We start from the raw sequence: 19620 nt of genomic DNA, 5'->3' as shown, positions 1-19620 counted from the left end.
CACATTGGCTCCTTGGTATCACTCTCATCATATGAGAGAAAGCTGAGAGCTACATGTGATTGTGAACTGGTGGGATAGTATATGGGCAGGTAGTGTCATAAGGTCAGAGGGAATAGGAGTAGAATTCGGCCATTTGGCCCATCAAGTCTACTCCGCTATTCGATCATGGCCAATCTATCTCTCCCTCCTAACGGAATCAAGGAATATGGGGAGAAAGCAGGACTGGGGTACTGATTTAGGATGATCAGCCATGATCATATTGAATGGCGGTGCTGGCTCGAAGGGCCGAATGGCCTACTCCTGCACCTATTTTTCAATGTTTTCTATGTTTCTTACCCCATTCTCCTGCCTTCTCCCCATAACCTCTGACATCTGTACTAATCACAAACATGTGACACGTATGTCAAACATTCTAGAGTTTCCAAGAATCTGTTTGGCAGAATCACCAGCATGCAAGAACATGAGGGACATATGGACATATGGAGACTCATCAACTACAGATGCTTGAGCTAAAAACAAAGTACTTTTTACAAAGTACAAAATATTAATTTGCCAGATGAGGCAGCATTTGTGGTAGAAAATGAACGGTTCCTGTTTTGCGATCTTGTCGGGATCTTTCTTCAGACTGACGGAGCAGGGACGCGGAAGCTGGAGAGATGGGGTCGGGCAAAGCCCAGGAAGTGAAAGGTGAGGGAGGAGGAATTGATTGAGAGATGGCTAGAGGTAATGATGAAGTCTAAAGGTAAAACAGAGACAAAAGGATATAGGAAAAGAAAAGAAGCGGAAAAGTGGAATGTGAGAAGGGAGAGGGTGGAGTAAGAAAGAGGAGGGGGAAATATGATCAGATTCGGTGAATGATTTAGGACAGAATTAATAAATCTCTTACTTATATTTTCTTTTATTTTCGTCAAAAGGCAAGTTTCGAACTTCGACTCGTTACCATGGCCTGCCATATTCCACGGTGCCTCACGAGCTGTTTGGCACCAGTTGAAAACAAGATCTACGTGATGTACCATGGAACCAATGTCGCAGATGCGCATGCCATTCGTAAATGTGGTTTCTGTCAATCCAAAGATGGCACGTTCGGTCCTGGAGTCTATGTCACACGTAGCCTTGATAAAGCCAGCAGATATCCCCTAGATCTGGATAACAGGCAAAAGATTGTGCTTCAGTTGCTGGTCAATGCGGGAAAAGTCAAAAAGATAGATTATCATGGCTTTGACACTGCTTGGTGCCCTCCAAGGTGTGGGAAGGTTAAAAGTGGTTTGTGTCTGGGATCCCAAAAGAATAAAAATTATTGATGTATTTCGCCCAAAAAATAATCGGTCTAACCAGTGGTTCTTCACCGAATAATCCTGATCTTACTGGGGCAATGGGGTAATAGTTAGAAGATGTGGATAATGGTGATCTTGGGTGTAACAATGGTGGTGGGACCTCCATATATGACAATCAAACTTAGGGTTCGGGGGGAGAAAGCTCCTATTTTTGAACATGGCCTTCAGTATGCTTTAGAGAGTAATGGAAACGGATTAAGTGGGTTATCCCATAAACTACCAATTTTAATTGTGTAAATCTTGTGAAAAATTGGTTGTTTTGGTGACTATATTGGAGGTTGCTAAAACCGGGAAAGCAGATAATTAGGAAGATCAGCATCAGCTGCAGTAGGAATAAATTAAGTTCAGGAAATAAAGCAAATCATTCTACTCGGAAACTGTAAAGAATCAGGTGTATAAAGTGTCATATTGTGTTCTTTGAAATGCAACCTCTCAAAGCAATCACTGTAATATTCTGTAGCAACAACTTTTGTGGGCTGGAATACCATAGATCACTGTACTCTGTGTCTTGTACTACATGGAATAAAATAATTGGCCACTATTTTGTTGTATTGTTGTATTTATGGGATAACATGGCTCCTCAGTGGTGAAGGTACCACCATTATATGAGATGAAGCCATCTACAGAACATTGTTCACCACATTATGTGACTCTTCCACCTATATTCCGCCCTCTGGTGTTTTCGTTCATCTAAACCCCCCCCCCCCCGGGTGTGTCCTTCCACCTGTCTGCCTTCCAACAATATCCATCCCTCTGTCTTTACATTTCACTCCTCTTCATCTAACTTTCCTCACCTGCATCCACCTATCACTTGCCAGGCATTGTTCCGCCTCCACTTTATTTTCCTAGCTATCCCCTACTACAATCAATCTGAAGAAGGGCTCTAACCCAAAATGTTATCTATCACTTCCCCCCACAGATGATGCCTGACCTGCTGATCCACTCCAGCACTTTGCATTTCGATCCAAATTCCAGCATCTTCCATTATTTTTGTCTCCATGATGTAACTTTTTCTTCTCACCACTGGCCTACTGCGCACCTCTTCATCTATAACCAATGGCACTACTTTCAACCATGTCGATAGTAAAACATGTTCTGTGAGTCTACCTGTCTCTCTCTCTCAGAAAAGCCATTCCAACCCTCACATTTCCTGCCAGCTGTTCAATTCCTTTGCTATCATTACCCTTGTGTTAGTGGTAAAAGAAAGGACCTCTAGGAAGGATGTAGTTAAACTGAATAGTGCGGAGAAGATTTATGAGGATGTTGCATTTATGAGAGTCTGAGCTATATGGAGAGGTCGGGCAGGCTAGGACTATATTCATTGGAGTGCAGGAGGAAGAAAGATGGTCTTTCAGTTCAGAAGCTCATATGAGCAGAATTAGGCCATTTGGCCCACCAAGTCTACTCTGCCATTCTCCGTCCACTCTGCCAAAGGGCCTGTTTCCGTGCTGTCTTCTTTTTTTCGTGTCCATCTTATTACAAATGTTGACCTCGCTGCCATCGTCCATCCTGAAAAGGACGCAAGCTTCCGGCGCCAATTAGTGGAAGGCATCACTTGTTGCAATAGATGATGGTGGTAGCAGAATTAGCTCAGGATATTTCCAGTTTCCAGCCCCGCGATGTGGAGACTTCTGCTATGGGGCCTTCCGTGCTGTATTATAGTTAGTAACCTTTAACACTGCCTAATTCAGCTGCATCCCTTGGAGGTGTATCTGCCTGCAGGGGCTATTTAACTGGTGACAACAACACAACGTAGGCATGTTTCTTTATCTTGTGGCATTCTCATCAGGTGCATTGAGGGTTGAGAGAAGATTTAAGAATTTGGATGTATCAAGGGTTATAGTAAACAGGCAAACTAATGGAGCTGAGCCTGGATGAGATCAACTGGGTTGTTCTTGAATGTCTGTGCAGGCTCAAGGGGAGGGGGGAGGGGGGGGTACGGTTTACGTCTGCTCTTAAAAGATATCTTCTTATCTTTTTATAGTAACTGGAAATGTAGTTCACACTGTGCGTACAACATAGGCTCCCTCTCACTCTATAAAATGGTTCATTTTTGCATTGTGTTTTTTTTAACCCAGTGACAAATTAGATCTTTCAATCAAGTTGATGAATTTGCAGTTATGTTGTATCTTTTAGATTATTTTATAGTTTCAAATTTGCAATTACCACAAATAATTACCACTTGCTGATGATTCTCTGTTTAACTGCACAAATTATAACTTGTACCTCTTATATATGAGACCCATTTTCGCCTTTAATTTCAAGTGCTGCAAAGTTTACTGGCAAATGTCCTCACTAATAAAACAGAGCATAACTGTCCAGGAATGATCAGGGTTAACTCCTGACTGCAGATGGGCTGACTAATATGACTGATACAGACAGCATCTCTATTCATTCAATGGAAGGGAGAAATAAAAATCAGGCTTTTTGCTTGCAATTACACCTGAGAGTTGCGTTGATTGATTGAGGACAGGGCTTTGTTGGTGACTGCCCTGCATGGTTGATAGCCCTACTGGTGCTTATTATCCATATAATCATTTTCTTACAAGGCGAGGCGATATACACTTGTGAGACTGAGTCTACATTCACTGGACACCTTCAGTATCAGAAAGGACAAATTAAACAAAGGTTCCACATGTGGACATCTAATACGAGTCTTATATCAGAGAGCAATGGTAAATTGTAATGATTAATTCACAGGATGTGGTTATGACTCGCAAAGTCAGCATTGCCCATCACGTTATGGCCCTGAATGTGATATGTTTAACCAAACAATGATAAAAATGGAGGATTTTAAAAATATCAATTCACATAAAACAATTAGTTTGATCATCCACAGATAGTACTTGAGGAAACTTGCTTTCTGTCGAAGCCTCGCTGTTATTCCCATTGATATTCATTTAGTTTAGTTTAGTTTAGAGATGCAGCATGGAAACATATCTGTAGAAGTTGGTGAGAGTTGTTGGGGACATCCTGAACTTCCTAAGTCCCACCTGTCTTTGGCCCATACCCTATAAACCTACCCAAAGATAGACACAAAAAGCTGGAGTAACTCAGCCGGACAGGGCAGCATCTCTGGAGAGAAGAGATGGTGGAAGTTTTGAGTCGAGACCCATGAAAAGGCCCACCGGCTCACAATGTCTGTGCCGAACAAGATGCCGAGATCGTCACTCATCTGCCAGCGTATGATCAATATCCCTCCATATCCATGTGCCTATTCAAAAATGTCTTAAACACCACTATCATATCTGCCTCCACCACCACCCCTGGCAGCGTAGAATGTTCTCATCCCGAGACATCGCCCATTTATTCTCTCTAGAGATGCTGCCTGTCCAGCTGCGTTACACCAGCTTTTTGTGTCTATCTTTAAACCAACATCGGCAGTTCCTTCCTACAAAGCTACGCAAAGGTCAGCTAATGACAAATGTACTGCAAATTTTGTTCATGGCAAGCCCCCAAAAATTAGCAGTATAATTTAAAGAATTTTTCTGTAACATTTAAGGAATTAATTTTCTCAGGACTTTAGGGATAGTAATTGCTCTGGATGAACAAAAGCAGCCCTAGAAAAATCATATACATACCCTGATGTGGCTTCATACCTCTGAGGAAGTGGATATCAGGCAAGTAATGTTAAGCCAAATTCCAATGAAAAATCAACTTAATTTACCAAAAGGGATAAAAAAAATGAAGCTTAGATTCACTATGATGGTACTAAAAATAAAGGAATTTCATTTGTGTTAACCCGTTAAAGGAAGCTTTTTTAAAAATTGCAATTAGATAGATAGATAGATAGATAGATAGATAGATAGATAGATAGATAGATAGATAGATAGATAGATAGATAGATAGATAGATAGATAGATAGATAGATAGCCTTTTATTGTCATTCAGACCGAAGTCTGAACGAAATTGCAGCAGTCATACATATAGTACAATACAATAAAACAACAATAAACACATATATGGCACTTTTTGTAGTCTAAAGTTTTCTGAACTTTGCACTGTAGCATCAGATGCCATTTTTATACTCAGATCTTTATAATGAGACTTGAATCCACAGTGTGTGTACAATCAACTGTGCCATCTCTGAACTGGAATGATTAAATATTTCTAATCCTTCATCTTGTTTCTCAAGTCATAGAGGCATACAGCAGGGAAACAGGCCCTTCAGCCCAATTTTCCCATGCTGACCAACACCCCTCATCTACATTAGTTCAACCTGTCTGCATTTAGCCCATATCCATCGAAACCTATCCTATCCATGAACCTGTCTAAATGTTTCTTAAACATTGTAATATTACCTGCCCCAACTACCTGCCATTCTATATACCTACCAAGCTTTATGTTAAAAAGTTACACCTTAGTTTCATATTAAATCTCCCCCGCTCCCCCTCACCTTAACTATATGTTGTCTGGTTCTTGAGTCTCCTACTCTGGGCATTTACCCTATTTATCCCTCTCATGATCTTTTACATCTCTATAAGGTGACAGTCTTCTGAAGAACTCTATATGAAGATTGCAAATGGATGACTCACACACAAGTCAGCGAGCAGAGACCGGAAGGAGTGGTTGTGGCAAACGAAGGGAGATGAATGCTTGAACTATTGTGAAATTCTCTTGCAAGAATTTTGGATCAGTTTTGTACTGCAGACCAAATATACTGTATACGCTGTGGCAGTGTTCATACATCTGGTGTTGATTTCTCTAACTTCAAGTAATCCTAGCATTCCCTCTCTCTGTGTCACTCCCCCACCCTAGTTCTCCGACTAGTTTCACTATTCTACTTTACTAATTATAATATTAATCAGTCCAGAGCAGAATTACATGTTCATTAATTGATTTCTACAAAAGGGAATTGAACAACGTGGTTTTACAAAAATAAACTCTGTGCCATCAGCTACAGTCGTTTGCTTTTCCGGTCACAGATTATCACTGCCTTATACTAAAGTGAAATGAGAGAAAATTGAATGTAGCTCATCTAATGTTAAAATTTGCCACAGTTCATTCAGTAAGATGATGCAGCTTTTGAGAAAACTTTGACCTTGTTTCCAATCACGTATAAATGACATTGAAGTGAAATGTAATTGACACTTACATCTTAATAACTGATCCTTTGTAAAAAGAAAAAAAAAATTTTTAAATGCACATCATGAAGACAGTATCTGTTCGTAATAAGGATGTTTAGCACTTTTATTTTCTCAGTCTCTCAGCATAATTTAATAATCACAGATGAGGGAACAGGTGATGTACGTGATGCAAAATATAAAGTGTTTGAGGAACTCAGCGGGTCAGGCAGTATATGTGGAGGGAAAAGGACGAGCAATTTGGGAATGGACCCTTCTTCAGACTGAGGGAGAGGGGAGATAGCTTGCAGAAAAAGTCATAGTCTTCCACCCAACTTTCCCACACCGACCAACACGTCCCATCTACACTTGTCTAACCAGCCTGCGTTTGACCCATATCCCTTTAAACCTGTCGGAACAAGAGACTCTGTGTATCTACCCGATCTATTCCTCTCATGATTTTATACATCTCTATAAGATCACCCCTCACCTTCCTATGCTCCAAGGAATTTAGACAGCCTGTTCAACCTCCCCTTAGACCTCAGACCCTCGAGACCTGGCAACATACATCCTCTCTGTACCCATTCCAGCTTGACAACATCTTTCCTCAGAACTGGACAAAATACTCTGAATGTGGCCTCACCAACTTCTTATATAACTGCAACATGACCTCCCAACTTCTATACTCTGACTGATGAAGGTCAAAAGCCTTTTTGATCATCCTATCTACCTGTGACTCCACCTTCAAGGAAACATGTACCTGCACTCCACGATCCCTACGCCTACAACACTCCTCAGAGCCCTACCTATCAGTGCGAAGGTCCTTCCCATGTTACACCTCACATTTATCTGTATTAAATTCTATCAACTATTCCTCAGCCCACCTGGCCAACCGAGTATGATCCAGCTACAATTTTTCTGCAATACCACCCACTTTTGTATCATCTGCAAGCTTTCTAATCTTGCCATGTATGTTCTCAACCAAATCATTGATTGTAGAGGACAGACAGTAACAGGCCCAACACCGAACCATGAGGCACACCACTAGTCACAGGCCCAGCACCGAACCATGAGGCACACCACTAGTCACAGGCCCCCAGTTCTTGCAGCCTTCCACCACCACCCTCCGCTTCCTTCCATGAAACCAATCTTCTATCCGTTCAGCTACCACTCCTTGGATGAAATGAAATGAAATGAAATGATTCAATTTATTGTCATTGTCAGTGTACAGTACAGAGACAACGAAATGCATTTTTAGCATCTCCCTTGAAAGGGAGACACAGGGCGTCGCGGTGTGCCCGCGCCTGCCGCCGTAATTACATTCCATTACAGGCAAAGGTGGGTGAAGTGTCTTGCCCAAGGACACAACGACAGTATGCACTCCAAGCGGGATTTGAACCGGCTACCTTCCGGTCGCCAGCCGAACTCTTAGCCCATTGTGCTATCTGTCGCCTATCCCATGTGATCTAACCTTCCAGAGCAGCCTACCACGTGGAACCTTGCTGAATGGATTGCTGAAGTCCATATATACAACATCTACAGCTCTGCCTTCATCAACCGTTTTGGTCACATCTTCAAACACCTCAATCAGATTTGTGAGATGACCTTCCACATACAAACCCATGACATTTTTGCAGCCATGAACTGCTTTCCATTCAGCTCCTCTGTGGAAGATTCCTGTCAGCACTCAGTACTGGTCATACAACACCAAGCATCCCAACTCAAGATGAGGGAAGTCACGTATTTAACCCTGGTTAACCCTTCACAAACTGATACAAGGATCTACAACCTGACCACAAAGCAGACTGATAGGGGAACTCAACAGGCCTGGAAGTATTTGTGATGGGGAAAAGGACGAACGACATTGACCCTTCACCCGAAACGTCATCTGTCCATTCCCTCCACAGATGCTGCCTGGCCTGCTGAGTTGTTTTTTGTAATTTGTTTTTTTTTGCTCAAGATTCCAGCATTTGCAGTCTCTTGTGGCCCCAACTAAACCCGACAGCTGATTGCCATAGTCATAGTTTTCTCAATGCTACTTTTGTTATGTACAGTTTTACTGTGACTCTGTAGACCTGGGGTATAACCCAATTGGATAAATCCAATCAAGCCAAGTATACTTGCGAGGTCTCATGTCTGCCTGATGAAAGATCATTCATCTGAAGCATTAACAATTTCTCACCACAGGTGTTGCCAGACCTGTTTGCTTCCATATTTTCTTTGTTTTAATTTCTGTTTCCAAATGGGAATGGCGTCAATGATCTTGGTCAGCATAGATGAGTTGGGCGCAAGAGGGCTATTTCCATGCTGCATAATTCTATGACTATTATTTTGTAAGTGATGGCTAATATAAATGTTATGTTTTAATTTTAATTTCTGATATAAACAACATTTTAACACATGGAAATCATTAGTGAGCAAATGAGTAAGATCTTAAGACCAGAACAACAGAGGGTGTTGGCACTATGCAGCAGCTCAAATTTCTTGACAGATTTTGTCAAGAAGGAAACTATGAAAAGTTAGAAATCAATACAAGTTGGGCAGCATTCTGTGACGAGAAAAATAGGTAACATTTTAGGTCAATAACCCTTCATCAGACTCGATCAGGCCACAGTCTTAAAATGTGAATGCTCTGTTTCCCTCCACAGATGCTGCCTAACCTGCTGTGTATTTCCATTAATTTGCATGTTCAACTGATTTTAAACATTAGCCTTTGATGTTAATAAGCCAATGACTTTGGAGAAGTATAAACTCATAAACTGACGTTATAAAACTACTTTTGAGGAATTGAAACTGAAACCCAAAAAATTCAAAATAAAGGACAGATGTTCCCCATCCTGACGGCAGTGTTACTTCCTGGAGCACGGTGAGTAACATGATGATCTCTGCTCCTGTGTGTGTGTGATCCAAACTGTAAGAGGTGAAGGAATCAAGGGGAAGACGAGAACCTTTTTACACATTTACGGGTTGTAATGTTGAGTGAAGGTGAAGTTTTAACAGGGGAAACTTGAAAACTACAAAAACAAAAAGCTATGAACAAGAGCAAGGGTGTGGGACTAATTGCATAACTGTGTGCTTTCTCTCTGGGATATTATCTTTAAGGCTGTTATGTCATATTCCTTGGAAAATGGGACTGTGTTAAAAATATTGACGTCTTCATGCAACAGTTACTGAACGGCAGAAGATTGAATCAACAAATTTGTACAGTCGTTTCCTGTTATTGCAATCTCAAGAGCATTGAAGTTGGATTTCTTTTGGAACATCAATTGTGAATGAATTCTTGCATTTTTATTTCATTGTAAGCAGATGGCTAATATAAGTGGTGTACGAGGTGAAACACACTTTAATATTGTCAGTAACGGGGAACAGAGAGACATACAACTTGTGGAAAATGTCAATGTGCTCACTCCCGTGCCTTTAAGTTTCCATTTCACTCCTTTTCCTCCTCAGAAAATCAACTGTTGAAACTTGTGCCCAAAGTGGCCAGTTCTGATATAAGAACTCAACCTCTAAAGTTAGCTCAGCTTTTTTTCGTTCCATAGATGTTTTCTGATTTGTTGAGGGATTCTGGTATTTTACGTTTAAATTACAACTGCGTAACTTGTTATTGAAACCATATTTAGAATTTTGTGCAAATTTTGAAAGGGATAGAGACATTGGTCGGATGTACTAAGGTTAAACGATTGGCAAATTAGTTAAGTTTAGTCTGGTTTAGTTTAGTTTAATTTATTGTCATGTATCTGGGGTGTGTTGAAAAACGTTTTTATTGCGTGCGATCCAGTCAGCAGAAAGGCTATATATGCTTAAAATCAAGCTGTCCGCAGTACAGATACAGGATTAAAGGAATTACATTTAGTGCACGATTAACATAGAAACATAGAAACATAGAAAATAGGTGCAGGTTTAGGCCATTCGGCCCTTCGAGCCTGCACCACCATTCAATATGATCATGGCTGATCGTCCAACTCAATATCCTGTACCTGCATTCTCTCCATACCCCCTGATCACTTTAGCCACAAGGGCCACATCTAACTCCCTCTTAAATATATCCAATGAACTGGCCTCAATGACATTCTGTGGCAGAGAATTCCAGAGATTCACCACTGTGTGTACATTTTTTTTTTCTCATCTCAGTCCTAAAAGAGTACAAGCCAAGTCTATCCAGTCTTTCTTCATATAAAAGTCCTGCCATCCCAGGAATCAGTCTATAAAGTCCAATAGGGTCTCCAATGAGGTAGATGGTAGCTCAGGGCCGTGCTCTAATTGCTGATATGATGGTTCAGTTGCCTGATAGCAGCTGGAAATGTCCCTAAATATGGAGGTTTTCACATGTCTGTACCACCGGCATAAAGAGGAGAGGGGAGAAATGAAGACTTGTTTATGCTGGTGGCCTTGCCGAGGCAGTGTGAAGTGTTGATTCGAAGACATGTCAAAATATACATATATATGTAGAAAGATAAGTACATTTTTGATCCTTTGCTCTGGAAGCAATTTTTTTTTCCACTCTCATAAAACCAGATTTGTTGCTCAAATGTATTCTCTGCATAGAAAAGGAAACTGAAAACCCATAAACCAGCTTATACTTAAAAATATATAGACCACAACATGGTCTATATAGTCAAGACATTTTTTCATTGTTATATTGGTCAGGGCAATATGATAAGGCATTGAATGCCTTTACAATATTTAAGATTGTGGATGAGCCAGAGTCAGGGTATGTTTTTCCAAGTGGTGCAACATATCTTGAGCAGATTTCACAGTGGAACGAAAGACTTCTTGAGTCTGAAGAACGGTCTTGACCCGAAATGTCACCCATTCCTTCTCTCCAGGGATGCTGCCTGTGCCGCTGAGTTACCGCAGCATTTTGTGTCTACCTTTTCCAAGAATCTGTTTGGCAGATTCACCAGCATGGAAAAACATGAGGGACATATGGAGACACAAGGGGATGCAGATGCTTGAGCTAAAAACAAAGTACTGTTTACAAAGTATAAAGTATTAATTTGCCAGGTGAGGCAGCATTTGTGGAGGAAACTGAATGAATCTAATTGTAGGATCTTGTCGGGATCTATCTTCGGACTGATAGAGCAGGGACGAGGAAGCTGGAGAGAAGGGTGGCTCAAAAGTCCAGTAAGTGATAGGTGAAGGAAGAGGAATCAATTGACAGATGGTTAGAGATAATGATAAAGACTAGAGGTGAAATAAAGAGGAAATGGTAAATGAATAGAAGTGGAGCAGTGAAACGTAAAAGGGGACAGGGTGGAGGGGGAAAGCGGAGAGGGAAATATGATCAGTTTTGTTAAGGATTAAGAACAGAATTAATAAATCTCTTACTTTTATTTTCTTTTATTTTTGTCAGAAGGCAAGTTTTGAAATTCGACTCGTTACCATGGCCTATTATCAGCAAAATATATGGGCTGAAGAAGATGGACCTGGTTTTAATCCACCGTGCCTCGAAAGTCTTGTGTCACCAATTGAAGACAAGATCTATGTGATGTACCATGGAACCAGTGCTGTAAGTGCACAGTCCATTCTAACAAACGGTTTTTGTCAATCCAAGGGTGGCATGCTCGGTCCTGGAGTCTATGTCAGTAGGGACCTCCAAAAAGCTAGCAGGTATCCCCTGAACATCGATCCTAGCCAAAAGATTGTGCTTAAGTTGCTAGTCAATGTGGGAAAAGTCAAAAAGATAGATTATCAAGGGCACCCACTCCAGATGACATGGCACTGTAAAGGCTATGACACTGCTTGGTGCCCTCCATTCTGTGGGATGGTTCAAAGTGGTTTGGAAGAGGATTGTGTCTGGGATCCCAAAAGAATAAAAGTTATTGATGTATTTCGCCCAAAATATAATCAGTATAACCAGTGGATCTTCACCGAATATCCTTGATCTTGCTGGGGCATTGGAGGTTGCTAAAACCGGGAAAGAAGATCAGTATCAGCTGCAGTGGGATTAAAACAAGTTCGGGAAATAAAGCAAATAATTCTATTCAGACAATAAAAAATCGGGTGTATAAAGTCTTACTTTGTGTTCTTTGAAATGCAACCACCCAAAGCAATCACTGTATTATGCTGTTGTAACAACTTTTGTGAGTTGGAAAACCATTGATCACTGTACTCTGTGTCTTGTACTACATTTAATAAAAATCATTGGCCATGTTTTTGTTGTATTGTTGTATTTATGGGATAAGATGGCTCCTCAGTGGTGAAGGTACCACCATTATATGAGATGAAGCCATATACAGAACATTGTTCACCACATTATGTGACTCTTCCACCTATATTTCTCCCTCTGGTGTCCCCGTTCATCTAAACCCCCCCCGGGTGTGTCCTTCCACCTGTCTGCCTTCCAACAATATCCATCCATTTACCTTTACATTTCACTCCTCTTCATCTAACTTTCCTCACCTGCATCCACCTATCACTTGCCAGCCTCCACTTTATTTTCCTAGCTATCCCCTACTACAATCAATCTGTAAAAGGGCTCTAACCCAAAATGTCATCTATCACTTCCCCCCACAGATGATGCCTGACCTGCTGATCCACTCCAGCACTTTGTATTTTGATCAAAATTCCTGCATCTGCGGGGTTTTATTGGCTCCATTATGTAACTCTTTTACTTCTCACCACTGGCCTACTGCGCACCTTGTCATCTTTAACCAATGGCACTATTTTCAGCCATTTCCATTTTGATAGTAAAACTTGTTCAGTTAGTTTGCCTGTCTCTCAGAAAACTCATTCCAACCCTCACATTCCTCTCATTTTATGCCAGATGTTCAATTCCTTTCCTGCCATAACCCTGTCACACCTTAGTTTCCTATTAAATCTACTCCCCCCCCCCCCTCCCCCCTCACTTTAACTATATGTTGTCTGGTTCTTGATTCCCCTACTCTGTGCATTTACCCTATTTATCCCTGTCACAATCTTATAAACCTCTATATGGTGACAGTCTTCTGAAGAACTCTATATGAAGATTGCAAATGGATGACTCACACACAAGTCAGGAGTGGTTGTGGCAAACGAAGGTAGATGAATGCTTGAACTATTGCGAAATTCTCTTCCAATAATTGTGGATCAGTTTAGTACTGCAGTCCAAATATACTGTATACAGTGTGGCAGTGTTCATACCACTGGTGTTGATTTCTCTAACTTCAAGTAATCCTAGCATTCCCTCTCTCTGTGTCTCTCCACCACCCTAGTTCTCCGACTAGTTTCACTATTCTACTTTACTAATTATAATATTAATCAGTCCAGAGCAGAATTACATGTTCATTAATTGATTTCTACAAAAGGAAATTGAACAATGTGGTTTTACAAAAATAAACTCTGTGCCATCAGCTACAGTCGTTTCCTTTTCCGGTCACAGATTATCACTGCCTTATACTAAAGTGAAATGAGGGAAAATTGAATGTAGCTCATCTAATGTTAAATTTGCCACAGTTCATTCAGTAAGGTGATGCAGCTTTTGAGAAAACTTTGACCTTGTTTCCAATCACATATAAATGACATTGAACTGAAATCTAATTGACACTTACATCTTAATAACTGATCCTTTGCAAAAAGGAAAAAAAATATTAAAAAATGCACATCATTAAGACAGTCACTGTTCGTAATAAGGATGTTTAGCACTTTTATTTTCTCAGCCTCTCAGCATTCTTTAATAATCACAGATGAGGGAACAGGTGATGTACGTGATGCAAAATATAAACTGTTTGAGGAACTCAGCGGGTCAGGCAGTATATGTGGAGGGAAAAGGATGGACAACAGTTTGGGATTGGATGCTTCTTCAGACTGAGGGAGAGGGGAGATAGCTAGCAGAAAAAGTCATAGTCTTCCACCCAACTCCCCACACCGGCCAACATGTCCCAGCTACACTAGTCTAACCTGCCTGCATTTGGCCCATATCCCTTTAAAACTGTCGTAGCAAAATACTCTGTGCATCTACCCGATCTATTCCTCGCATGGTTTTATACACATCTATAAGAAGGAAACTATGAAAAGTTAGGAATTAATACAAGTTGGGCAGCATTCTGTGATGAGAAAAATAGTTAACATTTCAGGTCAATAACGTCCATCAGACTCGAACAGGCCACAGACCTAAAATGTGAATGCTCTGTTTCTCTCCACAGATGCTGCCTAACCTGCTATGTATTTCCATTAATTTGTATGTTCAACTAATTTTAAACATTGGCATTAAACAATGTTTATATGCGAATGAATTCGGAGAAGTATAAACTCAAAAATTGTCGTTATAAAGCTACTTTGAAGAAATTGAAACTGAAACTCAAAAAATTCGAAATAAAGTACAGATCTTGCCCATCCTGATGGCAGTGTGACTTCCTGGACCACGGTGAGTAACATGATGATCTCTGCTCCTGTGTGGGTGTGATCCAAACTGTAAGTGGTGAAGGAATAAAGGGGAAGAGGAGAACTTTCTTACACATTTAATACTAATATTAATTAATATTGATTAATATTATTATTGAGTGAAGGTGAAGTTTTAACAGGGGAAACTTGAAAACTACAAAAACAAAAAGCTATGAACAAGAGCAAGGGTGTGGGACCAATTGCATAACTGTGTGCTTTTTCCCTGGGATATTATCTTTAAGGCTGTCATGTCGTATTCCTGCGAAAATGGGACTGTGTTAAAAATATTGATGGCTTCATGTAACAGTTTCTGTCAATAAGACTCTGAATGGCAGAGGATTGAGTCAACAAATTTGTACAGTCGTTTCCTGTTATTGCAATCACAAGAGCGTTGAAGTTGGATTTCCTTTGGAACATCAATTGTGAATGAATTCTTGCATTTTTATTTCATTGTAAGCAGAAATAATAAGCGGTGTACGAGGTGAAACACACTTTAATGTTGTCAGTAACGGGGAACAGAGAGACACACAACTTGTGGAAAATGTCAATGTGCTGACTCCCGTGCCTTTAAGTTTCCATTTCACTCCTTTTCCTCTTCAGAAAATCAACTGTTGAAACTTGTGCCCAAAGTGGCCAGTTCTGATATAAGAACTCAACCTCTAAAGTTAATTCACCTTTATCGTTCCATAGATGTTTTCTGATACTGGTATTTTACACATACTCTGCGTAACTTGCTATTGAAACCAAATTTTTGTGCAAATTTTGAAAGGGATAGAAACATTGGTTGGATGTACTAAGGTTAAACTATTGGCAAATTAGTTGAGTTGAGTTTAGTTTATTCAGTTTATTGCCACATATACGAGGAGCAGTGAAAAGCTTTTTTGTTGCGTGCGATCCAGTCAGCGGAAAGACTATACATGCTTAAAATCAAGCTGTCCACAGTACAGATACAGGATGAAAGGAATAACATTTAGTGCAAGATCAAGTCCAATTGGGTCTCCAAGGAGGTGGACGGTAGCTCAGGACTTTGCTCTAATTAGTGATACTAATTGGGGATAGCAACTGGGAAGAAACTGTCCCTAAATCTGGACGTTTTCACACTTCTGTACCACTTGCATAAAGGGGAGAGGGGAGAAACTAAGACTCGCTCTTGATTATGCTGGTGGCCTTGCCGAGGCAGTGTGAAGTGTTGATTCGAAGACATGTCAAAATATATATCTAGAAAGATAAGTAAATATTTGATCCATTGCTCTGGAAGGAATTTCTTTTCCACTATCACAAAACCAGATTTGACTAATTTATTCTCTGCATATAAAAGGAAACTGACAACTCATAACCCAGTTTATACTTAAAAATATATAGACCACAACATACAAGTCAAGACATTTATTCATTGATATATTGGTCAGGGCAATATCATAAGGCATTGAAATACCTTTACAATATTTAAGATTGTGGTTGAGTCAAAGCCAGGGTATGTTTTTCCAAGTGGTGCAACATACCTTGAGCAGATTTTGCAGTGGAGCGAAAGACTGAAGAAGGGTCTTGACCCAAAACATCACCCATTCCTTCTCTCCAGAGATGCTGCCTGTCCTGCTGAGTTACTCCAGCATTTTGTGTCTACCTTATGTTTTTCCAAAAATCTGTTTGGCAGATTCACCAGCATGGAAAAACATGAGGGGCACATGGAGACACAAAGGAATGCAGATGCTTGAGCTAAAAACAAAGTACTGATTACAAAGTATAAAGTATTAATTTACCAGGTGACGCAGCATTTGTGGTGGAAAATGGATGGATCTTGTTTTGGGATCTTATCGGGATCTATCTTCAGACTGATGGAGCAGGGACGAGGAAGCTGGAGAGAAGGGGTGGGGCAAAGCCCAGTAAGTGATAGGCGAGGGAAGCGGAATCGATTGATAGATGGTTAGAGATAATGATAAACACTAGAGGTGAAATAAAGAGGAAATGGTAAAACAAAAGAAACTAAGTGGAGCAGTGAAATGTAAAAAGGGACAGGGTGGAGGGGGAAATGTGATCAGATTTGGTTGAGGATTAAGAACAGAATTAATAAATCTCTTAATTTTATTTTATTTTATTTTCGTCAAAAGGCAAGTTTTGAAATTCGACTCATTACCATGGCCTATTGTCAGCAAAATATATGGGCTGAAGAAGATGGACTTGGTTTTAATCCACCGTGCCTCAAAAGTCTTGTGTCACCAGTTGAAGGCAAGATCTATGTGATGTACCATGGAACCAGTGCTGCAAGTGCACAGGCCATTCGTCAAAATGGTTTCCATCGATCCAAAGGTGGCATGCTCGGTCCTGGAGTCTATGTCAGTAGGGACCTCCAAAAAGCTAGCAGGTATCCCCTGGACATCGATCCCAGCCAAAAGATTGTGCTTAAGTTGCGAGTCAATGTGGGAAAAGTCATAATGATAAATTATCAAGGGCACCCACTCCAGAAGACATGGCACTATCATGGCTATGACACTGCTTGGTGCCCTCCAAGCTGTGGGATGGTTCCAAGTGGTTTGGAAGAGGATTGTGTCTGGGATCCCAAAAGAATAAAAGTTGTTAAAGCATTTCACCCCAAATGTAATCTGTCTAACCAGTGGTTCTTCACTGAATAATCGTGATCTTACTGGGGCAATGGGGTAATAGTTAGAAGATGTGGATAATGGTGATCTTGGGTGTAACAATGGTGGTGGGACCTCCACATATGACAATCAAACATAGGGTTCGGTGGGAGAAAGCTCCTATTTTTGAAGATGACCTTCAGTATGCTTTAGAGAGTAATAGAAACGGATTAAGTGGGTTATCCCATAAACTACCAATGTTCATCGTATAAATCTTGTGAAAAATTGGTTGTTTTGGTGACTATATTGGAGGTTGCTAAAACCGGAAAAGCAGATAATTAGGAAGATCAGCATCAGCTGCAGTGGGAATAAAACAAGTTCGGGAAATAAAGCAAATCATTCTACTCAAACAGCAACAGTAAAAAATCAGGTGTATAAAGTGTCATATTGTGTTCTTTGAAATGCAACCTCTCAAAGCAATCACTGTATTATTCTGTAGCAACAACTTTTGTGAGCTGGAAAACCATTGATCACTGTACTCTGTGTCTTGTACTAAATTGAATAAAATCATTGGCCACTTTTTTGTTGTATTGTTGTATTTATGGGATAACATGTATCCTCAGTGGTGAAGTTACACCGTTATATGAGATGAAGCCATATACAGAACATTGTTCATGTTATGTGACTCTTCCACCTATATTCCTCCCTTCACTCCATCAGGGGCGGAAATCCCAGGGGCGCCAGGAGGGACATGCCCCCCCTCTGGTTTGAGAGGTGGGGAATGATCCCCCCCAAGTTTTTGTAATCCGGATTTTAAAACCTGGTGAAATATCCGCTTTCCGCGAGACAGTGGGGATAGGACTGCTGATTGAGGGCGCCGATTGTACGAGAGAGACGTCGGTCAGCAGGCAATGGGGGCAGAACATGATGATTCAGCGCGATCATTGGAGGAGGGAGGGGTAGGGGGTTTTGGGACTGAGGATAGAGTGCGGTGATTGGAGGAGGGAGACGTGCCAAAACACTCTCGGCACCTGCGCCTCATCCGCAGCCAGGATCGATCCCGGCTGTCCGGCACTGTCCCGTCCCCACCCGAGTGCCTCCCACGGGTGGCCTGAGACGTCGGCAGTCAGACGGGAGCTGTGCCCCCTGGCTCACAGCCAGCGCAGAGAAGCAGCGCTAAACCCAGCTCAACTCTGCCTGTCCCGCCAGGTTAACCTACAGCCCTGCCTGGGCTTGTGGGAAATATGGCCCAGGTTTACAGCCAGCACGGAGAAGCAGCGCTGGTGTCCCGTCAGTCCAGGCAGGGCTGTAGGTTAACCCGGTGAGACAGGCAGAGTTGAGCTGCATTTAGCGCTGGATTGAGCCTCCGAAGCCGTGTGTGTGTGTGTGTGTGTGTGTGTGTGTGTGTGTGTGTGTGTGTGTGTGTGTGTGTGTGTGTGTGTGTGTGTGTGTGTGTGTGTGTGTGTGTGTGTGTGTGTGTGTGTGCGCATGTGTGTGCGTGCGCGCATGTGTGGGCGGCCGTCAAGAAATTGTGTCTCCCCTGTCCCCCGGTCCCCTCCATATTTTGATAGCGATTTCCATGCCTGCATCCCATGACCCTTGACACCATTACTAAACAAGAATCTGCCAATCTCCATCTTAAAAATACTCAATGTCTATGGCAATGAGTTCTATATAGAGGTGTATAACATCATTAAGGATATAGGTAGGGTAGGTGCAGAGTCTATTATCCAGAGTATGGAAATCGAGAACCAGACTACGTAGGTTTAAGGTGAGGGTCTGGATGAGATCAACTGGGCTGTTGTTGAATGACTGTGCAGGCTCAAGAAAGGCATATGGTTTATTACTGCTCTCATTTCCTATCTTCTTATCTTTTTATAGTAACTGAAAATTTAGTACACACTGTGTGTACAACATAGGCTCCCTCTAACTCCATAAAAGGGTTCATTTTTGCATTGTGTTTTTTAACCCAGTGACACAATCGGTTTTACGATCAAGTTGATGAATTTGCGGTTATTTTGTATTTTGAATCTATTAGAATTTTTTTTGTCGTTTCAAATAGGTTTGCCACAAATAATTGCCACTTCCTGATGATTCTGTCCCTGATTAACTGCACCAACTATACTTTATATCCTTTGTATACGACCCATTTTTTGCCGTTGATTTTGAGTGCTGCATAGTTTATTGGCAAATGTCCTCTCCTGTAATAATACAGAGAATGATCTAGCCAGGAATGATCAGGTTTAGCTCCTGACTGCAGATGGGCTGGCTAATATGACTGAT

The 19620-nt window shown here is 41.2% G+C and overlaps 1 protein-coding gene across 1 annotated transcript; it reads left to right on the top strand.

The window, feature by feature from the left end:
• Positions 1 to 753: 753 nt before the first annotated feature.
• LOC129712215 (uncharacterized) lies at positions 754 to 17917 on the top strand. Its single transcript, XM_055660473.1, is given in 5 exon segments — positions 754 to 1264; positions 1266 to 1349; positions 9218 to 9263; positions 11754 to 12281; positions 16870 to 17917. Coding segments are annotated over 5 exon segments (1503 nt in total). The 5' UTR covers positions 754 to 941; the 3' UTR covers positions 17392 to 17917.
• Positions 17918 to 19620: the final 1703 nt, after the last annotated feature.

Source organism: Leucoraja erinacea, chromosome 32, assembly GCF_028641065.1.
Source record: "Leucoraja erinacea ecotype New England chromosome 32, Leri_hhj_1, whole genome shotgun sequence".
In the NCBI taxonomy this organism is placed as follows: domain Eukaryota; kingdom Metazoa; phylum Chordata; class Chondrichthyes; order Rajiformes; family Rajidae; genus Leucoraja; species Leucoraja erinaceus.
Note: the sequence above shows the minus strand (reverse complement) of the source record. Positions and strands in the feature narration are given on the sequence as shown.